Source organism: Ranitomeya variabilis, chromosome 1 (assembly GCF_051348905.1).
Source record: "Ranitomeya variabilis isolate aRanVar5 chromosome 1, aRanVar5.hap1, whole genome shotgun sequence".
NCBI classification, from domain to species: Eukaryota; Metazoa; Chordata; class Amphibia; order Anura; family Dendrobatidae; genus Ranitomeya; species Ranitomeya variabilis.
Window position 1 is genome coordinate 605,301,086 of NC_135232.1, and position 24,023 is coordinate 605,325,108.

Sequence of the window (24,023 nt, forward strand, 5' to 3'; positions counted from 1 at the left end):
CATTATTAACAGAATAACGGCCACTGCAAAAACAAGTCTGATTTCCCATTTAATTTCTCTCATAATGTGATCGCATATCATAAGAGAGAGAAATGGGGTCCCCCGATCCCCCCGGTGACCGGTGTCTTGGTCATTAAGCACCAAATTGGCTGTCACTACGGGGGTTAAAACTTCCCTAGTCTTTCTGTGTCACTGTATTCCTATTAAAAAATTGTCCCTTCTGTGTTGTCTGTCTCGCGCCCACCTCCTCCAGTTCTTGTCGATGGAAATTTAGAGTATGAGGTGCAGAAGATCGTGGATTCTCAGAGGGTCCGAGATTCCCTCCTGTACCTTGTTCACTGGAGGGGATATAGACCTGAGGAAAGATCCTAGGTTCCGGCTTGTTCTGTGAGGGCCGATTGCTTGGTCAGGATTAGTGATGAGCGAGTGTACTCATTGCACGGGTTTTCCCGAGCACGCTCAGGTTGGTCTCTGAGTATTTGTTAGTGCTTGAAGAATTAGTTTTTGTCACTGCAGCTGCATGATTTGCGGCTAATAGACAGCTTGATTACATGTGGGGATTCCCTAGCAACCAGGCAACCCCAACATGTACTCAGGCTGGCTAGCAGCTGTAAATCATGCAGCTGCGTTAACAAAAACTAAATCTCCGAGCAGTCACAAATACTCGGAGACTACCCGAGCGTCCTCGGGAAAACCCGAGCAACGAGTATAGTCGCTCATCACTAGTCAGGATCTTCCACATTACGTTTCATGGAAAGCCTGGGTGTCCAGTGTGTTGATAGACAGCTCAGTCCTCCAATCTGATGCAGTGGTGTGCCGATATATCGGTACTTTGACAGCTCAGCGGTCCAGTCAGAGATTGGGAAGTGCTGGGCCTCACCAGTTTGCCTTGTTTTCTGTGCTGTTTGTTGATCTAATGCTGCCTGACTTTGGACCTTGTTCTGACTATCCGCTTACTCAACCCCTTTGCTCTGATCCTCTATTCTCCTAGTATTCTGACTTCGGACCGTGACCTGACTTTGGATTTATCTCTGCCTTTTGTGTGCTCTCTTGGTATCTGACCCCAAAACATTTGACTATTCTGCCTCACGGCTGGTCCATGGAAGGTGACTAGCGTTACAAGAGCTTTTTTATAAGTTTGTAATAACTAGGCAGTGCATAGCTGAGCTGTTTGTCCCTTGCTGCTGATGGATCAGTGATGTGAAACTGCAAATGCTCCTCTGTTGATGTATACGTCAGAAGATAATCTTCTGCTATATGCATCAGCAGAATGGCATTAGCAGTTTCAAATTAGTGATCAGCAGCAGGCAACAAACACAGCTGAGCTCTGCCTAGTTATTACAGGCTCTGTTGTGGAGGAGTACAGGAGAGTTGAGCTTTAAGAGAAACAAGCTAACAATAACGAATAACAATACAGGTATCTATACTAATATAGATGGAAGGTACGCAGAGAGTGTACAGAAGCATAAGGTAAATTCTACACTTAGATTAACTTGACAACTTAGGAGAAGAAGGAGAGGGGGGTGGCAATGACAAAAAAGCAAGGTGCTGCTGAGGAATGTAGTTTTAGCAGTGTAAGACCCGCGCCACTCATTCAACTCTGAATCTGAATGCACAGAGAGGACGAAAGAGATGAAAAAATACACAAAAGGTACAAGAAAGAAGCTATATGTAGGGCTTAGTTTGTATATTAACAATAATATAATACATAATTTGGAGCATATTGATCGCCAGAATGCTGACATAATTTACGTCAAAAACAGTATTTCTTGGCCTAATGTGCGAGACCATATACTAAAGAAGTGTACCTGACACTGATGAGTTACTATTACAGTTATCATCTTGAGAAATGCAATTACTATATATACACTATAGTATTACAGTGTATATAATATACTTATCTAATATATAAAGCTGAATGTGTGTATGTGTGTATGTCTGGGATTGGCATCTGAACCGTCGCAGCTACAGGCACAAAATTTTGCACAGTCACACGTCTGGACCCCGAGAGCGTCATAGGCTATGTTGTGAGGTGAAATTTTAACCCCGCGCTTTCCAATTCACCAAACAATTTTGCCCCTATCTACATAATGGGGAAAAAGTGAAAGGAAAAGTGTTGGAGGTGTCGCAGCTACAGGCACAAAATTTTGCACAGTCACACGTCTGGACCCCGAGAGCGTCAAAGCTATGTTGTGAGGTGAAATTTTAACCCCGCGCTTTCCAATTCACCAAACAATTTTGCCCCTATCTACATAATGGGGAAAAAGTGAAAGGAAAAGTGTTGGAGGCGTCGCAGCTACAGGCACAAAATTTTGCACAGTCACACGTCTGGACCCCGAGAGCGTCAAAGCTATGTTGTGAGGTGAAATTTTAACCCCGCGCTTTCCAATTCACCAAACAATTTTGCCCCTATCTACATAATGGGGAAAAAATGAAAGGAAAAGTGTTGGAGGCAAATTAACAGCTGCCATATGTGAACAAGGGGGACTTAAAGAATGACAGCGATGGCGCCAAAGAGTATATACTGTACAGTTGCTAAGGTGGGGCCCCGACATGGGATAATCACCACACCACCACGGGGATATGAACACACACACAAAATGCGCCACACACTACCAAGTGCTCGAACACATATACCACCCTCAGCGCACATTTCACCACACATACCCCAACCTCGCCACATAAAAGTCGAAACACAAAAGTCACCACTCAAAACTCGCCACGCGCAAAACTCTCCACATGCAAAACTCGCCACACGTGCAAAACTCACCTCATGGAAAACTCGCCACACGCAAAACTTGCACACGCGGAAAAATTGCCACATGCACAAAAGTTGCAACACATGCAAAAGTTGCCTCACACAAAACTTGCACATACTGAAAAGGCACCACACATAAAACTCGCCACGCGCAAAACTCGCCATGCGCAAAACTTGCTGCACACAACTTGCTACACTAACCTGTCACATGCAACTCGACACACAAAAAGTTGCTACACGCATGTCGCCACACAAAACTCATCTCACAAAAGTCGCTACATGCATGTCGCCACACGCAACTCAACACACACAACTTGACACACGAAACTCGCCCTAAAACACACACAAGTCTGGTATTATCCTTCAAAAATAAAAATCTGATTAATAAGCAGACAAACTACAAGAGCAACAAATGTACCATATAGGAATCCGGCAGCTGTCAGTCACATGACCAGTCTATTATGTGTATGTGTGAGCTAATATATACTGCCAGGGGGGGGCTTACTGCTGGCTGGGGATTTATCAGGCTGCCAATTTAGCTTACAAATACTGAGGTAAAAATACTGACCAAATAACGTGTGAACGAGGTCTAATACAGGAGGAGATGACATACAGATATATACTATATACAGGAGGAGATGACACACAGGTATATACTATTTACAGGGGAGATGACACACAGGTATATACTATATACAGGAGGAGATGAAACACAGATATATACTATATACAGGAGAGATGACACACAGGTATATACTATATAGAGGAGGAGATGACATACAGGTACATACTACATACAGGAGGAGATGACATACAGGTATATACTATATATAGGTGAGATGACACACAGGTATATACTATATACAGGAGGAGATTACATACAGGTATATACTATATATAGGAGGAGATGACATACAGGTATATACTATATACAGGGGAGATGACACACAGCAGGTATATACTATATACAGGGGAGATGACATACAGGTATATACTATATACAGGAGATGACATACAGGTGTATACTATATATAAGGGAGATGACAAACATGTATATACTGAGGTGAAAATGAGAGGTGTGAGGTGACAATGAAAAGGTGTGAGTGCAAAATGAGAGGAGTGAGGGAAAATAGTGGAGTGATCGGAAAATGACAGATGTGAGGTCGAAATGACAAGTGTTAGGGGGGAATGAGAGGAGTGGGGGGAAAATGAGAGGTGTGAGGGAGAAAATGAGAGATGTGAGGGGGAAAATGAAAGATGTGATGGGGAAAATGAGAGGCGTGATGGGAAAATAAGAGAAGTGAGGTGCTATAACTAACCACAGATATTTACTATGCCCAGGCAACGCCGGGCTCTTCAGCTAGTATAGATATATAGATATATGTATATATATATATATATATAATATATATATATTGTAGGGATTTCACTCACTCAGGTGCGACGGCTGACACTTAGGAGGCAGGTTCCAACAAAAGTTCAAAGGTTTATTGCTTCATAAACCAGTTTAGCATAAACAGGAAAAACAAATAGCCTTTAACTCAGGCAAAAGGGAAAAAACAAGTGTCCATTCCTTCAGGCTCAGTGCTGGAGCCTTAACACTCTGGAGGCTAGCACCTCCACACATACAGTGGGGCAAAAAAGTATTTAGGCAGTCAGCAATAGTGCAAGTTCCACCACTTAAAAAGATGAGAGGCATCTGTAATTTACATCATAGGTAGACCTCAACTATGTATCGTGAGATTTTGAGTGCAAACCTCCTTCCATCAGCAAGGGCATTGAAGATGAAACGTGGCTGGGTCTTTCAACATGACAATGATCCAAAGCACACCGCCAGGGCAACGAAGGAGTGGCTTCGTAAGAAGCATTTCAAGGTCCTGGAGTGGCCTAGCCAGTCTCCAGATCTCAACCCTATAGAAAACCTTTGGAGGGAGTTGAAAGTCCATGTTGCCAAGCGAAAAGCCAAAAACATCACTGCTCTAGAGGAGATCTGCATGGAGGAATGGGCCAACATACCAACAACAGTGTGTGGCAACCTTGTGAAGACTTACAGAAAACGTTTGACCTCTGTCATTGCCAACAAAGGATATATTACAAAGTATTGAGATGAAATTTTGTTTCTGACCAAATACTTATTTTCCACCATAATATGCAAATAAAATGATAAAAAAACAGACAATGTGATTTTCTGGATTTTTTTTTCTCAGTTTGTCTCCCATAGTTGAGGTCTACCTATGATGTAAATTACAGACGCCTCTCATCTTTTTAAGTGGTGGAACTTGCACTATTGCTGAATGAACTAAATACTTTTTTGCCCCACTGTATCCCCTGTGTTAAACATTAGCCTGTCTTATATAGAGCTAACCACACCCAGTACCCCATCACATGATTAGCCATGTGGTCTGACATCACCACAGGTCCTGACAGACATATAGGTAGCTATGGTTACATCACAGCGGCAAGCCATCTATGCGACACATATTTCCCGTCGATTAGACACCCTTTAGCCATGCTACATACCTCCCCCCTCTGCCTAAAGCCGTGGGGCTTGGCACTTTCCCCTTGACAGGGCATCAGCATTACCGTGCAGCTTTCCGGCCCTATGTTCCATATGGAAACAGAAGTCCTGCAGGGCTAAGAACCAACGGGTGACCCTAGCATTTCTACCCTTCGTCTATCCACCTAAGTGGGGCATGGTCGGATATCAATCTAAATTTACGTCCCAGCAGATAGTACCGTAATGTGTCCACCGCCCATTTTATGGCCAAGCACTCCTTCTCAACAACTGAGTAGTTCTTTTCAGACGAGGACAACTTCCTACTCAGATAGAGGACAGGATGCTCCTCCCCATGTAGCTCTTGGGAAAGGACTGCTCCCACCCCGACATCTGAGGCATCTGTCTGAAGAATAAACTCTTTTTTGAAGTTTGGGGCCATCAGAATGGGTTGCTTACACAAAGCCTCTTTCATTTCTTGGAAGGCTGACTCTGTTTCTTCGGACCACTTAACCATTACTGATTTTGTCCCTTTTAGCAGGTCAGTCAGAGGCGCAGTCATCGTGGCGAAGTTTGGGATGAACCTCCTGTAATATCCCACGATTCCCAGGAAGGCTTTAACTTGCTTCTTGGAAACTGGTTTTGGCCATGTTTGAATTGCCTCGACTTTACTGATTTGGGGTTTTATTTCTCCACGACCCACTATGTATCCAAGGTACTTAGCTTCTTCTTTACCCAAGGCACACTTCTTCGGGTTTATTGTAAATCCGGCCTCTCTTATAGCATCAAACACCACTTGGACCTCTTCCAGTCTGGGCTAAAGATGACGATATCATCCAGGTACGCAGCAGCGTATGCCTTATGGGGTGCAAGGATTCTATCCATAGCCCTCTGGAAGGTCGCCGGAGCTCCCTGTAGGCCAAACGGCATCCGGACATACTGGAAACATCCATCTGGTGTAGAAAACGCCATCTTCTCCTTGGCTTCCTGTGCCATGGGGATCTGCCAATACCCCTTCGTCAAATCCAAGGTGGTTATGTACCTGGCGGGCCCAAGCCTTTCGATGAGCTCATCAAAGCGGGGCATGAGATAAGCGTCAAACTTGGAGACCTCATTCAACTTCCGATAGTCGTTGCAAAACCTCCACTCTCCATCAGGTTTTGGGACCAGGACAATTGGGCTCGACCAACCGCTCTTGGATTCCTCAATGACTCCAAGCTTCAACATATGTTCCACTTCCTTGGAGATAACTTCTCGACTAGCCTCAGGAATACGATAGGGCTTCACATTCACCCGCACATGTGGCTCTGTTAGGACCTCGTGCGCTATGACCTTCGTGTGTCCTGGCAACTGTGAAAACAGGTCCCTGTTTTTCTGGAGTAACTCCCGGCACTGTTGTTTCTGGGTCTTCGATAGCGTCTCCGCTATAGTAACCGCTCCAACCTCACCTTCTGGGTTGCTTAACAACGATGGAGTTACTGTCGGCTCTCTATCTTGCCACGGCTTGATGAGGTTGACATGGTACACTTGGAATGGTTTCCGTCTTCCTGGTTGGTGAATTTTATAATTTACTTCACCAAGTTTCTCGACAACCTCATATGGCCCTTGCCATTTGGCCAAGAACTTGCTTTCCATCGTCGGAACTAACACAAGAACTCGGTCTCCCGGATTGAACTGCCTCACTCTTGCAGACCGGCTGTAGATTCTGGCCTGAGCTTCTTGTGCCTGGAGGAGGTGTTCTTTCACGATAGGCATCACCTTTGCAATCCTCTGCTGCATCAGGGCCACATGCTCAATGACGCTTCTGTGGGGCGTGGCTTCGGCTTTCCAGGCTTCCTTGGCTACATCCAGGAGTCCTCGCGGATGTCGGCCATATAGAAGCTCAAACGGTGAGAACCCTGTGGAGGCCTGTGGAACTTCAGGAATGGAAAACATCAGATAGGGTAAGAGACAATCCCAGTCTCTACCGTCTTTCTCTATAGCTTTTCTCAGCATGCTCTTCAGTGTCTTGTTAAATCTCTCAACAAGACCATCTGACTGGGGATGGTACACCGAGGTCCTCAACTGGGAGATTTTCAGGGCTTTGCATAACTCCCTCATCACCTTGCTCATGAAAGGTGTCCCCTGGTCAGTCAGGATCTCCTTCGGCAGACCTGTCCGGGAAAAGACATGGACCAACTCGCAGGCTATACTCTTCGAGGAAGAATTTCTCAAGGGAATTGCCTCAGGATAGCGTGTGGCATAGTCCAGGATGACTAATATATACTGATGGCCCCGGGCTGATTTAACTAAGGGACCAACCAAGTCCATGGCAATTCTCTCGAACGGTACCTCAATAATGGGCAGTGGCACAAGGGGGTTCCGGAAATGAGGAGTGGGAGCAGTTAGCTGACATGTAGGGCAGGACCTGCAATAGTTCACTATTTCTCGGTGACACCCAGGCCAATAGAATCTCTGCACAACCCGTTCCTGCGTTTTTTCCACCCCTAGGTGTCCACCCAAGATGTGTGAATGGGCCATGTCCAACACCTTCCGTCTATATGGACCCGGCACTACCAACTGCTCTACCAACTCCTCCCTTATTTTCGTGACCCGGTACAACAACTCCCCACTCATCAGAAAATGGGGAAACCTTGTGTCTGCCCCCGGCTCCTGTACCACCCCATCAATAACTGTGACATTATTAAAGGCTTCCCTCAGAGTGGGGTCCCTATGTTGGGCAGTCCCAAAATTTTCACCGGTTACCTCTAACTCCATAGTGTCAGATGCAGGGGACACTTCCTCCTCATCCCCAACCAGCACACAAAAAGGAAACCTGTCTGTCTCTGGGTGTGGTGACACCCTTCCAGGGTTCACTGGTTCCCTACTCTTGCTAGGGAGCTCAGAACCTTTTCCCCATAAATCCCAAAACAGACAGAAATCCCGGCCAATAATTATAGGGTGCAACAAGTCCTGCACGACGCCGACTATGTGGGACTCAGTGCCACATGCTGTTTCAATGTCCACCCTGGCCAAAGGGTAGTCCTTGGCATCACCATGTATGCACCGCACGCCGACCTTCTTTCCCGGGAGCAGGTGGAGAGGGAAAGTGGCCCTCACCAGGGTCACTAAGCTCCCTGAGTCTAACAGCGCCGTTGCTGCTCGACCGTTCACCCTTACGGGACACGCTTGAGGTCCCTCATTGGGCGGAGAGTTCACACTGCAGGCTGGATACTCATAGTATGAACAACGGCGTCCCATGCTGCAGTCCATCTGCTCAGTGGTCTGGGAACAACGGGCAGCTATATGTCCTGGCCCGTGGCACCTCCAGCAAATAATATCACCCGTAGGGACCTTGGGCACCACCTCCCCCGCCCTTTGTGACCTTGGACGCGCCACCCCTTTTTGGGACTCAGCAGCTTTCTGGGACCCCCAGTACGGCATGGGCTGCCTCCCAAAGGAGCCTTCCATCCCTTGGTATCTCTCGACCAGTCCGATCAGTTCGTCGGCATTCTGGGGATCACCCTGGGCAACCCAAGTCTGTATGGACCTCGGGAGGGAATGCACAAACCGATCCATCATCACTCGTTCCACCATCTGTGCAGGTGTACATAACTCTGGCTGCAGCCATTTCTGGACCAGGTGCAACAGGTCAAACATTTGGGAGCGAGGCGGTTTGTCCCGGTGATAGGCCCATCAGTGAACTCGCTGTGCCCTAACAGTCAGTGTCACCCCCAAACGTGCGAGAATCTTGACTTTCAATTTGTGATACTCTTTGGCATCCTGCAAGGTCAAATCATAGTACGCCTTCTGGGGTTCTCCCGTCAGGTATGGCGCCAGTACCTCTGCCCACTGCTCTGGCGGGAGTTTTTCCCTCTCAGCGACCCTCTCAAACACCGTCAGGAAGGCCTCAACATCATCCCCGGGGGTCATTTTCTGTAATGCGCGTCTTACCGTCTTCCGGACGTGGGTGTCATCAGCCAAACCTGGGGTTGGGGCACTCATCTTGCCCTGGATGGCGGTTGCCAGAAGCTGCATCTGCTGCCGTTGCTCCTGCTGACTCTGCCGTTGCTCCTGCTGGCTCTGTTGTATCTGCTGCATCAACAGCTTGTTGGTCTCTTGCTGGTTCTGTTGCAACTGCTGCATAAACAGCCTGTTAGCCTCTTGCTGCTGTGACTGCGGCTGCCTGTTGGTCTCTTGCTGCTGTGACTGCAACTGGACCAAGTGTTTCAGCAGGTCCTCCATTGCTTGCTGGCTTACAGCCGACTTGACCCAGGACATCCAAAAAATAGACTTACGTCTCCACTGGGAACGCTGCCCGCACGTCTACCACCAATTGTAGGGATTTCACTCACTCAGGTGCGACGGCTGACACTTAGGAGGCAGGTTCCAACAAAAGTTCAAAGGTTTATTGCTTCATAAACCAGTTTAGCATAAACAGGAAAAACAAATAGCCTTTAACTCAGGCAAAAGGGAAAAAACAAGTGTCCATTCCTTCAGGCTCAGTGCTGGAGCCTTAACACACACTGGAGGCTAGCACCTCCACACACATCCCCTGTGTTAAACATTAGCCTGTCTTATATAGAGCTAACCACACCCAGTAACCCATCACATGATTAGCCATGTGGTCTGACATCACCACAGGTCCTGACAGACATAGGCTGCGTGTCCACGTTCAGGATGGCCGGCGGTATCGCCGGAGCGGCGAAGCCGCTCGGCGCTAAGCCCCGCCCCCTTCTGGGACGTGATGATGCCGGATGTGTTAACTGTACACATCCGGGATCATCGCCCCCCTCCCATAGGGCCTTGTGTTATGCCTTGCGGGGACGCTGCGTCCCCGCAAGGTGTACGGACATGCTGCGATCTGAAAAGACGCGCAGCATGTCCGGAGTCGCAGGCCCGCCACGTGCGGGTTTCCACGCATAGTGGACACGGGATTTCAAAAAATCCCCTCCACTATGCTGGAACATCTGGACGCTGCGTGTTTGACGCTGCAGCTCTGCGCAGCGTCAAACAAGCAGCGTTTCCTGACCGTGGACACACACCCTTATAGGTAGCTATGGTTACATCACAGCGGCAAGCCATCTATGCGACACATATCTCCCGTCGATTAGACACCCTTTAGCCACGCTACAATATATATATTTACTTTTTTATAAACAGTTTAAATAATTTTATATTTTAATAACTTTTTAGACAGGATTATATAAAATGTTTTTGTTGTTTTTTTTTTCCATTTTAATTGACAGTAAACAGTAAAAAGAAGAAAAAAAAATCAAAACTCCAGGATAAAATAAAATAAAAAGCAATGAAAACATTGTATGTGTCCTCCTATGGTATCAATAAAAACATCATCTTCTTGCGGAAAAAATAAGCCCTTACACCGCTCAATGGATGGAAAAATAAAACGGTTACAGGTCTCAAAAAATGGTGCCACAACGCTCTTATGTGATGTGAACAAAGCCATATGAAATGTTTAAAAATAAATCCACTTTTTAAGATCTACTTCTCTTAGTGTTTTGACCTCTAAGAGAATTAATAATTTCTTACCTTTGTTTTTCACCTTCAGGCACCAGCCCACACATGGTGAGCAATGTTACGGCCCAGGCGCTGGTATCGGCGGTGAACATCAGCTGGCTGGCAGGTTTCGATGGAGGTTATTTCCAACGGTTCAGCGTTTGGTATGCTCCCCTGTGAGTCTTTTTTCTACTAACATAGGTCAGAGATGTATCTTTGTTTATGCATGGCCTCTTGGCATGAGGGCCATATACACTGTCCTGCGACAGAAATAACATGTAGCATGACCGGTCTTGTTAAGGAACACACAAAATGAGACGAAACTGACCACTTTTGGGTGGAGATTTGGCCATGAACTTCACCAAATTTGCCAGGATTGTCACAAAGAAATTGGTACTGTTGGCATCTATGAGTTTTCTTGGACTCCAATTAGCCAGTGACAACCCTTGTTGGAACGATGATGGCAGCCATACTAGTGGTCAATGAAAAATGTAGTATGTAGATCATAAATCAATTTGTGGTTTGTAGGTTACTTTTACGGGACGTTATAAATATATATCTTTTTTATAAAGATGTTTTTGTAAAGTAGATTCATCTCTCTAGCTCAGTTCTAAACTAATCAAGTAGTCTGTGTGGTGAACGTAGATACGGGACTATTTGCACAACCGAGGTCAAGTCATGGACAAAAATGGGACATTAATGTACTTAAAGTGGGTATCTGAGACTGTTAAAATAAAAAAAATGTATCTAAGCACTAACAGGCAGGTAATTTCAGCTCTACCTGCCTGTGGTGCATGGCGCCGTTCTCCCCGGTACAGAGCAGTCACAGAGCGCTGCTGCTGGGGATTCAGTTCCCTCTGCTGAAGCGACGGGCTGTCAATCAGAATGACCTATGAAGTCCCACCCGTCTACAGAGCGGACAAGAAAAGAAGCCGCCGCCCTGTAGGCGTGACATCAGCAGAGACAGCTGAATCCCCGGCAGGAGCGGTCTGTGATCGCTCTGTGCCAGGGAAGAACAGCGCCGGGCACAACAGGCAGGTAAGTTGCAATTACCTGCCTGTTAGTGCTTAGGTACATTTTTTGTTTTTAGAAAAGTCCCGACTATCCAATTTAATTAACAAAAAAAATTGTTTGCCGATATTTAAAAATGTATTTCAATTTGTGCAGATTTTTTTTTCATTTTTTTTTTTTTATTGCAATTTTTTTTTATTGCTCTTTTAAAGAAAACATTTTATTTTTCAAATGCTTTAAATTTCTGGTAAGACCCAATAGCTGTAAATTTGCACCTCTGCTGTGAAAACTGGTCCCCCAATTTTTTTTACAAGTATTAAAGGGGTTTCTTTATTATTTCAAAATTAGGGGAACATGTTAAAATTCTTAGTTTTACATTAATTTGCCATACAATAACTAATAAGATAAACAGATAAACATGCCCTCCAATTTGATCATCCTAAAGAACCCCCTTTGATATATGATTATGTCTGATGACAAATCCTGCTAAAGTGTGAGGACACGGTCGCAGAATGACTGCTGCTTGCGAAGCTCAGAAGTAGATTAGATTGATGTATAGATTTTGGGGGGAAAAGCTATCTAACTTGTTCAGGAGCCAAGTGGGTGGTCCTACCATATGACTGACCAGTATTTTCATGTACAGATTTATGCAAGAATGTTTGTCAATTTCTGTGTAGAATCACACACCCATATTTATCAATAGCATACCATTTCTAATAAATCTTTCCTCACAAATTATTTATCAATCTTCTCTGCTCCTCCAGCTCTATGAACTGCTGCCTGCGGATCAAACTCTCACTTCAGTGTGATGCAATACAATTGAGAACCGGCATCAATCGAGTCAGATCCGCTGGTCAGCAGTGGTCTCCTTGTTCTTGTATCGAGTTGTCCTTGATCATTGTTGGATGTCTCTTGTGCCGCTGTCAGGGTAAAGCGGGTGTCACATGGACACCATGAATGGATCTCCCTCTCGGCACCGGTCGGAGCCAGCTCCATGGTGGTGGAGAATCTGCAGGCCGACAGTCCCTACCAGTTCAGTGTTTTGTCTCAGAATAAGCTGGGGAGCGGCCCGTTCAGTGAGATCGTGACCGCCTCTCCTCTCAGTGAGTATACAGTAGAGAGAAGAACCCGCTGCTGTTCTGTCTACCTTCCTCTTTCCTTGTTGCCAGTGGTCTTCCTTCTTTCCATCTCACAACTCCTAATCTCTTTCTCTGTCTTCAATTCTCACTACTATTTTGGCCTCTCAGGTGTCCCACCCACCACATTGCCTCCTCCTATACCCACCACAGACTCTAGAGATACCCTCACCCCTCCTCGCTTCCTGGCTGCCAATGAGACATCCCGTGGAGTGCTGCTGACTTGGGTGCCTCCTCTGCGATCCTTGTATCCTCTACGTGGATATGGCTTGGAGTGCCGGCGGGATGAAGGAGACTGGGAACTGCTTGATGATGCCATACCTACAACAAAGACTCAGCTGCTCGTTCCTGGACTGGTCAAGGTGAGAAACGGATGGCGAGCCACCATTTTCCAGTGAAGCTCTTATATAATAGAAGTAAACCATAGTCACATGGACAATTATGCCAATATGATCAATAATTAAAACTACATCTTAGACTTTCCCCTACTTAATTCAGATCCCCTCTATTTAGTTTAGATTTCAGCTCATAACTTCTCTATTTAAAGGGGTATGCCAGTAGGAAGAAGTTATGCACAACACAGGGGGCCAACTTAACCATATTTGTGGGGGCCAACGGCTGGGACTCTCAATGATGGCTGGAACAAGGCACATTTATCTCCACTACAATACCACCAATCCATTTATTCCTTATGGGACTGACAGAGTAAAGTGCACATAAAGAATGACTGGGGCGTTGGTTGCACTGCGGCTCGGTTGTAACGAAGATAAAAGCACCTTGTTCTGGTTGTATCCTACCTATACGTATAACTTCTTCCAACAGGGATTCCAATTTATTAAGGTCCAGACCCCTCCAGTTAATTCATATTCAAGACCTATAAAATGATTGTCAATTCCAAAGAGGACAACAAAAAAAAGGCAGATGTTTCCTTCTGTTCCAGTGTCCATACCCAGACACCATTACAAACGTCCTGACGCTGGCCATGGCCAAGACTGACCATGCTTCCGCTATGCAGGGATGTCATGCGCAAATACACAAAGGGCTAAAATTAAAAGCTCGGACAGAGTCTCGGACCACCTATGATATTTATTAAAATAAAATGTCTACAATTGAGAAAGTTTTTCCAAACTTAAAGGGATTGTCCCAAATACATTTTAATTGTTAAATCTTGGAATATAATAAACACATAATCACAAATGGGGCATGCTGGAATAATAAATGTTTTGTAAGAGCAGTAAAAACATATGCCCTAATTTAAAAATGTAACAACAGAAGATGACAACCTTGAATTAATACATAACACAGATAATAAAGTCTGATGCCAAGAAAAGTACCAGCCAAACACAGTAAGACACCCCACAGTAAATTCCTCCACATGCACGGTATGATGACCCTACTTGTACCCCCCTACTCAAAACCCCAGGCAAAGTTGGGCGACCCCATCATATATGATTCCCCACAGCCCTCCATACAGTATAGTGGGCCACACATAATCCTCTATACAGTATTGTGGGCCACTCATATACTCCTCCATACAGTAAAATTGCTCCTCGTAGTCCTGCATGCAGTATAATGGACCAAGAATTGCCTTCCATACAGTATACTGGCTGCACATAGTCGTTAGTCCTCCATATAGTATAATGGGCCCACATAGTCCTCCATACAGTATAATGGACCCTGCATTGCCCTCCATACAGTATAATAGCTCCACATAATCCTCCATACAGTGTAATAGCTCCACATAGTCCTCCATGCAATATAATGGGCCCTGCATTGCCCTATATACAGTATAATATCCCCACATAGTGCTCCATACAGTATAATAGCTCCACATAGTCCACCATGCAATATAATGGGCCCTGCATTGCCCTACATACAGTATAATAGCCCCACAAAGTGCTCCATACAGTATAATAGCTCCACATAGTCCTCTATACAGTATAATGGGCCCTGCATTGCCCTCCATACAATATAATAGCCACACATAATCCTCCATACAGTATAATAGCTCCACATAGTCGTCCATACAGTATAATGGGCCCTGCATTATCCTCCATACAGTATAATAGCCCCACATAGTGTTACATACAGTATAATAGCTCCACATAGTCCTCTATACAGTATAATGGGCCCTGCATTGCCCTCCATACAATATAATAGCCACACATAATCCTCCATACAGTATAATAGCTCCACATAGTCGTCCATACAGTATAATGGGCCCTGCATTATCCTCCATACAATATAATAGCCCCACATAGTGTTACATACAGTATGATAGCTCCACATAGTCCTCTATACAGTATAATGAGCCCTGCATTGTCCTCCATACAGTATAATAGCCCCACATAGTGCTATATACAGTATAATAGCTCCACATAGTCCTCTATACAGTATAATGGGCCCTGCATTGCCCTACATACAGTATAATAGCGCCACATAGTGTTACATACAGTATGATAGCTCCACATAGTCCTCTATACAGTATAATGGGCCCTGCATTGTCCTCCATACAGTATAATAGCCTCACATAGTGTTACATACAGTATGATAGCTCCACATAGTCCTCTATACAGTATAATGGGCCCTGCATTGTCCTCCATATAGTATAATAGCCCCACATAGTGCTATATACAGTATGATAACTCCACATAGTCCTCTATACAGTATAATGGGCCCTGCATTGTCCTCCATACCTTATAATAGCCCCACATAATCCTCCATACAGTATAATAGCTCCACATAGTCCTCCGTGCAATATAATGGGCCCTGCATTGCCCTACATACAATATAATAGCCCCACAAAGTGCTCCATACAGTCCTCTATACAACATAAGGCCTCCACATAAAAAACAACAAATCCTTTCTCTCTCACTGAGCGCTCTAAACCTCTGCACAGTGGGTGTGTTGTAGAGACGTCATCGCCCTCACTGAGCTAAGATGTCAGGCACAAAGGAAGAATAATGGCGGAGGGAGCAGATGGCTTTCCTCTTTCATCATTGCTTTCAACTGAATCCCAGCGTTTGACATGTGTGTGCTGGAGCCTTTGGTTCAGAAACAGCCCTCTTTTCAATACATCTGTGACAAAAGGTCCGAAAGGTCCAGAGAGCTGGTGCACATGGTTTGGGTTCAGAACCATGTCCTGCAAGTTGAGGGCCATTGCGCTAGAAGAAGAAGAAGTATGGCTTTTGATAGAGTATGCCATTTTTTCTGTTGGATTGATATATAATCCATACTAAGTCCCTGTCCATGAGGCCTTTTATTCTGGAGGTCCAGGTGTCAATACTTCTTCAGATAGTTATGTCTACACCAAGCTCACGCCAAACCTCTTGGTTCCCTTCAAATACTCATCTGACTGAAAAATTCGACCCCAAAGTAAAATACAACTTTCCTTGTTTTCCAGGACGCCATGTACGAGTTCCGTCTGGTGGCGTTTGCTGGAGATTATATCAGCGACCCCAGTAACTCCGTCAATATCTCTACAGCAGGTGAGTGGAGGAAACAGATGAGTCGGTTACTTTATCTGATCAGAAAGTGGCTATATTAAATATTAATAAAAAAAAAAAAATGCAGACCTCTTATCTAGCATAAATGCCAGACCAAATATTGTGTAATTTTTCATAAAATTTGTAGTTTTTACCACACTGACACTTTCAAATCTTTGCACTATGCTAATAGAATTTGCCACCAGATGGCACTATGTTCAAACACAATCAAACCAGATCCATTGATCTGAAGGTGATCCTATAAGGAACATGGCATTACAGTTCAGGATCAGGAGTTATACTTTAATCCTTTAAAGGGAACCTACCACCCCGTTTTTTAAAGATTAGATAAAAATAGTGTGAAATAGGGGCAGAGCTGGGCTTTACATTAGTGCCTTTTTGGGCCTTTACACCCCCGTTAGGCTGCCGAAATACCTTAGTGAAGTGTCCGTTTTGACCTGTCACTCAAGCTGGTCAGGTCGGATGGGCGTGGTCACAGCGCTGTTTGTCCCCCAGGATCCTGCTCATCATTACGTTGGTGGCGTAGTGGTGTGCGCATGTCCAGCAGGCGAATCCACTGCCCAGGAGATGAATAACGGCGCGGTCTTCGCTATTCAGCCGTTTACCGGTGGGCGCGGCCATCTTTCCTGTGGCCGCGCCTGCGCAGATGGAGCGCTCTGCTGCCCGGGACTTCAGGAAAATGGCCGCGGGATTCCGCGCGTGCGCAGATGGAGATCGCGGCGGCCATTTTCCTGAAGTCCCGGGCAGCAGAGCGCTCCATCTGCGCAGGCGCGGCCACAGGAAAGATGGCCGCGCCCACCGGTAAACGGCTGAATAGCGAAGACCGCGCCGTTATTCATCTCCTGGGCAGTGGATTCGCCTGCTGGACATGCGCACACCACTACGCCACCAACGTAATGATGAGCAGGATCCTGGGGGACAAACAGCGCTGTGACCACGCCCATCCGACCTGACCAACTTGAGTGACAGGTCAAAACGGACACTTCACTAAGGTATTTCGGCAGCCTAACGGGGGTGTAAAGGCCCAAAAAGGCACTAATGTAAAGCCCAGCTCTGCCCCTATTTCACACTATTTTTATCTAATCTTTAAAAAACGGGGTGGTAGGTTCCCTTTAAGGAAAGTGGGTTTTGTTTTGGGTTGTTTTTTTTTCGGCTTGTTAAATAATTTTTTAAATTTTTTTTTTTAATTTTCGTAAACTTTTATTTTATTTTTTTACTTTGTACATGGTCAGTTATTTTTTTTTACAGTATCAAAGGAAATGATCAAAATTTAATTTTTAGATTTAATTTTACATTTTAATTTTTTTTATAACTTTACCAATGTTTTTTTCAGTTTTTTTTTTTTTTTTATATGCATGATATATACCGTAAATTGTTCCATATGGCCACAACCCGTAGACTTAGTCATGGACGTAAGTGTTGGCACCCTTGAACTTGTTCCACAAAATGAAGTATTTTTTGCAGAAAATTATAGCAATTACACATTTTGTTATGCACATGTTTATTTCCTTTGTGTCTATTGGAACAATGCAAAAAAAAAAAAAAAACAGAAAAAAAACAAATTGGACATAATTTCACACAAAGCCCCAAAAATGGGCCAGACAAAATTGTTGTCACCCTCAACTTAATATTTGTTTGCACACCCTTTGGAATAAATAACTGCAATAAATCGCTTCCTATAACCATCTACAAGCTTCTTACACCTCTCAGCTGGAATTTTGGAGCACTCTTCTTCTTTTGCAAACTGCTCCAGGTTTTTTATATCTGAAGGTGTCTTATATCAACACCAATTTTAATATCTCTCCACAGGTGTTCAATGAGCTTTAGATGCAAACTCATTTCTGGCCACTTCAGAACTCTCCAGCCCTTTGTTACCATCCATTTCTGGGGGCTTCTTGAAGTATGTTTGGGGTCATTGTCTTGCTGGAAGACCCATGACCTAGTACACAAACCCAGCTTTCTGACACTGGGCACCACATTGTGACCCAAAATCCTTTGGTAATCTTCAGATTTCATGATGCCTTGCAGACAGTCAAGGCACCCAGTGCCAGAGGCCGCAAGACAACCCCAAAACATCTTTTGAACCTCCATCATATTTGACTATAGGTACTGTGTTCTTTTCTTTGTAGGCCTCATTGCGTTTTCGGTAAACAGTAGAATGATGTGCTTTACCAAAAAGCTCCATCTTGGTCTGATCTGTCCACAGCACTCTGTCCCAGAAGGATTTTGGCTTACTCACGTCCATTTTGGCAAACTGCCGTCTAGATTTTTTTTATGTCTCTGTGCACCAGTTGGGTCCTCCTGTCATAGCATTTCATTTCATTCAAATGTCAACGGATAGTTCGCGGTTAACACTGATGCACCCTGAGCCTGCAGGACAGATCAAATTTATTTAGCACATGATTGGGGCTGCTTATCCATCATCCGGACTATCCTGCGTTGAAACCTTTCATAAATTTTTCTCAGCCATCCACGTCCAGTGAGATTAGCTACAGTGCCATGGGTTGTAAACTTCTCAATTATGTTGCGCACCGTGAACAAAGAAATATCAAGATCTCTGGAGATGGACTTGTATCCTTGAGATTGTTGATATCTTGCAACAATTTTGGTTCTCAAATCCTCAGACAGTTTTCTTCTCTTTCTGTTCTCCATGCTAGGTGTGCATACACAGACACACATTGCTAAGATTGAGTCAACTTCTCCCCTTTATCTGGTTTCAAGTTTGACTTTCATGTTTCCCACACCTGTTAAAAAAAGGCAAATTGGATGTAATTTCACACAAAACCCGAAACATGGGCAGGACAAAATTGTGAGTTTGCACGAGCATCACATGCTTGAAACAAAGTTGTTTACCCACAATGTTGGAAAGGTGCCAACAATTTTGTCCTGCCCATGTTTCGGGTTTTGTGTAAAATTGCGTCCAATGTGCCTTTTTTTCTCAGTTTTTTTTTTTAAGTGTTGTCCAATACACACAAAAGAAACAAACATGTGTATAACAAAACATAGTAATTTCAGTTATTTTGTGAGATAAATACTTTATTTTCTGGAACAATTTACAAGGATACCAACACTTTGGGCCATGAGTGTACAGCCTATTTTGGCCCGCGATACCTATCGTTCTTCCTGTGTGGAGCTGGACTTGGCCACTAATGACTTGTGCCGCACTGTTACACAGGAATGAAAGTATACCCCTCGCAGACAGAGAATCCCGAAGTCCAGCAGAAGTCCCTGATGGCCGGAGTAGTTGGGGGTGTCTGTTTCCTTACCCTGGCAATTATCCTTAGCACCATTGTGGCCTGTTGGATGAACCGGCGACGAGCCAGGCGAAGACGCAAACGGAGGCAGCAAGGTAAGACCGGGAAAGAGACATGTGACTAGCTAGAAGTAGGACACCCACAACAATGGGAGTGCATTGCATTACATGTACAGCCATGTGCCCGGAAGAAAGAGGTAGAGAACAAAGCAACAAGGATTTCCAGAAGACTTCACAGCCAACATTCGGGAGAATCTATTGCAGAGAGCCCACAAGTTGCATCATTTTGGGCAGATTAAAACTTGCAGTGTGGGTTTAGTGTCGATTTCTTAGCCTGGCTGACAGACTACCTTTACTAACTCCAAGTTGGTTTTGGACTAGCCAAGATGTTATTTCCATAGATGGCTAAATAAGCCTAGTTAGTTGGTGTAAAATAAGCCATTTTTGGGAGAGTCCTACTTATATAAATACAGACTCGGACATGCCTAGGTAGCGCAAAATGTTATGTAAGTTGATGCGGAAAAGTTAAAAGGATATATTCCTGGCCAAAAATAAACCAAAACAAAAGGTCAATAGCCTCCTCATCTGCTCTGATGATTATTTCCCAGTGATGCATTTTGTGCCTTACATCCATGACAAGCCCCCAAGTTTTCTACAATCAGTACAAGAATGAAAACATCCCAATGTTGTTATTACTTTGCAGATGTGATTAACCCCTCTACCACCTTAGACGTATCCATACGTCCCTGTGGCCTGGTACTTGCCGACCTGTGACGGATGGATATGTCCAGGCGATTTTGCATGTACGAATGCTGTGCGTGCACGATAGCCACCGAGTGTCAGTTGATTGTGACAGCTGACACCTAGCACTCAGTGCTAGGAGCAGTCCCGCACCCCTCCAGGCACTTTAACCCTTTCAGGAGCAGGCAGAGGGAAGAAAACCCCTCTGCCCTTGGATTGGAGAGCCTGCGACGTCATTGCGGGGTCCCGATCGTTGCCATGGTGACCTGATGTCTTCATGAGGACATCTGGGTCACCAGGCACTAGGAAGTTATTTAGATCATGCGTAGTGCATGAACTAACTTGTATCTGCAGGGCTGATATTTGGTATCGCTGCTTCCGTAATGATCCAACCTATAAAACTGTCCGACTAGACAACCCCTTTAGTGTACACCGCAAAAAATTGATGCTTTATCATCATACTGTTGAATAAAAAGTGGAATAAACAAGACTCATACAGCTCCATCAGCGGGAAAGTAAAAAAGTTTTAGCTCTCAGAATAAAGGGGTGCAAAAATAATTATTTTTTCTATAAAATACCATATTTTTCAGACTATAAGACACACTTTTTTCCTCCAAAAATGTGAAGGAAAATGGACAGTTCGTGTGTGCCGGCTACTTAAGGCAATGAATATTCACTGCTCTCCACTCCCATAGGCGTGGAATGCAGTGAATATTCATTCCCTATAGTAGCCGGCACACGAGAACGCCCGGCAGCTTCAGGAAGCCTGTGGCTGCGGCTTCACTATGCCCGATATTAAAGAGCAATAAATATTCACTTTTCTCCATTCCTATAGTCCTGGCATGGAGGGCAGTGAGTATTCTGGTAGCTGTTCTCAGGTTGTAAGCAGCGCATGATGTCCCTGCCATGTGGTGCTTACAAGCATAAAGCAGCTGCTGGCATCGGAACAAGACGCTGCAAGGGAGAGCAGGAAGGGTAAGTATAAGGCCAGGATCACACATAAGCGAGATATGGCCGAGTCTCGCAGGTGAAAACCCAGCTCTGGCGCCGGCACTCCGGAGCGGAGCATGCGGCTCCATGTATTGCTGTGCGGCTGCACGCTCCGCTCCGGAGTGCCGGCGCCAGAGCTGGGTTTTCACATGCGAAACTCGGCCGTATCTCGCATATGTGTGATCCCGGCCTTATAGTTTAGGGTTTTTTAAAATGTTTTTCTGATGGGGCCATGCATACCGGGATAAGGATGGGGCCTTGCAAACTAAGGATGGAGATGGGGGCCCTGCATACCAGGATAGGGATGAGGGGGACCATGCCTACCAGGACAGGGATGAGGGGCCATGCATACCAAGATAGGGATGAGGAGACCATGCATACCAGAATAGGGATGAGGGGGCCATGCATACCAGGATAGGGATGAGGGGGCCATGCATACCAGGATAGGGATGAGGGGGCCATATATACCAGTACTCAGTACCGGGTCCTTCTTTCTCGTTTCTGGGGATGTCACGGTGGCCTGACCCGGTCCGTGGCCCTGCTAAGGGGCGCCCAATTAAAGGTGTAGGTGAGAGTTTGTCAAGTGTTCGTGACGCCACCTGTGGTATTCGGTCAGGGTGACCGACGCTGCTAGGGGTCCACTAGGGTGATGGAATGGCAGCTAGATGGTGTAACTTCCCACAGGTGAAGTATGTCCCCAGGGCTTCCCTTGATGAGTAGGTGGTGATGGTGTAGGCCGCAGTAAATGACGAGGACACAGGGTTGCAGTCTCTTTACCTTTTTACTGAAGGCTTCGGCATCCACAATCCAGAGCACTGCTAACAGGGCTGGCTGAGACCGGCCGCTCCGAAGGCACATCCAGATTTCCCTTTTTGCAGGTGGAAATCAGTAGCCTTCCTACTAGCGCCCGGGTGTTGTAGTACCTCCCTGCTGAGCACCACGGGATAGTCCTCACAACTGTCGTGTATGTTTCCGTTCTCTCTCTCTCTCCGTCCCCCAGATGGTTTGGATAGGATGCACCCGTATGACGGGGTAGGCCTGGAGTTATTTTATAGGGACCCTAGAGACGCCCCACTCCCACAACTTGCCTCCGTTGTCTTCGTAGGTGTAAAGGGTGGACAGCCAACTTGGAATTAGCTGCCTCTGCCGCTATCTGGAGCAATGCATGAGGTCAGTACTCCCTCGGTGTTCCGGCCACCTGCTACGCGCCTCAGAAGGATGTTGCCGATCTTGGGGCACGACTCCTCCTGGTTCTATCTCCTAGTGCTGTGATCTCGATTCTCACTTCTCCACAAAACACTTCGCTTCTTGTCCTTTCTTAGGAAACTGCCGCGGTGCAGTGCAGGCGCAGCTCCGTAACGATCTCTCTGTGCTAGGCCACTGTCAGGATCCCACACCTGACAGGTCCTTCCTGGAACTCTTCCAGGCTGCTTTCTTCCTAACTTCCTATCCAACCCCCAGTTTTACCCGTGTGTGAGGAGTGGCCTAGTAGATAGGATCTTTTGCTCCCCCTGGTGGCTGGAGTGTGAAGTGTAGTGTGTGACTGTGATACCTGGTCAGGTGAACTCCTTTAGTGCCATCAGACGTACCATCACTCCCCCTTGTGGAAGAGCGACAATACTGCAACGACCAGGACTCTGGGGCGCTGCACACATATAACAGGAAAGGGGATATTAGTACAGAATTGAACACATTTGTTTTGCTTCAATTTTTTTTTTCTAATTTCCTCCTCTAAAACGTAGGTGTATCTTATGGTCTGTTGTGTCTTATAGTCCAAAAAATACAGTAGTTTTTATTGTGTAAAAGTGGCAAAACATAAAACGAAATAAATGGGGTATTGCTGTAATAATACTGACCCGAAGAATAAAGCTGTCTTATCAATTTTACCACACGTGGAACAACACAAAAAAAGCAAAACAATTCCTGAATTGCTGGTCTTTCTTCATTCTGCATCCCAAAAATCAGAATAGAAAGCAAACAAAAAATGTCATGTGCCCGAAAATGGTACGAATACAAACGTCAACTTGTCCCGCAAAAAACAAGCCATCACATGACTCTGTCAGCCGGAGTGTGGAAAAATTATTGCTCCCAAAATAGGGCGATGCAAAAACTAGTTTTGAAATAAAAAGCGTCTTTCAGTGTGTGACAGCAGCCTAACCTAAAAACCAAATATAAATCTGGTATCGCTGTAATCGTACCGTCCCGAAGAATAAAGTCATCTAATCGCTTATATTGCACGAGGAGTTTTGTAGAAAAAATTAATACCAATTCTTCACCTGCTGATGATTTGTTCATTCTGCCTCCCAAAGATCGCTGTAAGGCTCTACGCACATTTATCCTGCACGCTACACTGAGCGCTTACTCTGGGGTTTCCGTGTAAATCTTTAAAATACGTGATTCAGATGGAACCCCCAACAAAAGATTTCCTATAATGAGGCAGATGAAGGCACTGTGAATGCCATCTGGCCCCCTATGATTTGGCGGTGTCCATCTTTTTAGGCATGCATAAAAGTGCAGTCAGTCACAGTTTTGTGCACTTCTGAAAAGGACACCACTGAGCAAAGGCCAGGCGGAGTCCAGAGTAATTCTGCTGCCTCATTATAGTGAATGGATCCCTGGGGAGTTTCACCTGAATCGC

General features: G+C 45.3%; 1 protein-coding gene across 9 annotated transcripts in view; it reads left to right on the forward strand.

Moving 5' to 3' along the window:
* The window catches only part of IGSF9 (immunoglobulin superfamily member 9), a 102,881-nt gene that overhangs the window by 68,441 nt on the left and 10,417 nt on the right, over window positions 1–24,023 (forward strand). For 7 of the 9 annotated variants that reach the window (XM_077259789.1, XM_077259738.1, XM_077259771.1 and 4 more), the window contains exons 13-17: window positions 10,801–10,924; window positions 12,687–12,862; window positions 13,007–13,257; window positions 16,299–16,383; window positions 19,577–19,750. In XM_077259789.1, coding sequence (XP_077115904.1) covers window positions 10,801–10,924; window positions 12,687–12,862; window positions 13,007–13,257; window positions 16,299–16,383; window positions 19,577–19,750 — 810 coding nt within the window. The remainder of the gene's footprint in view (window positions 1–10,800; window positions 10,925–12,686; window positions 12,863–13,006; window positions 13,258–16,298; window positions 16,384–19,576; window positions 19,751–24,023) is intronic. The other 2 variants (XM_077259797.1, XM_077259805.1) reach the window with 2 other exon arrangements.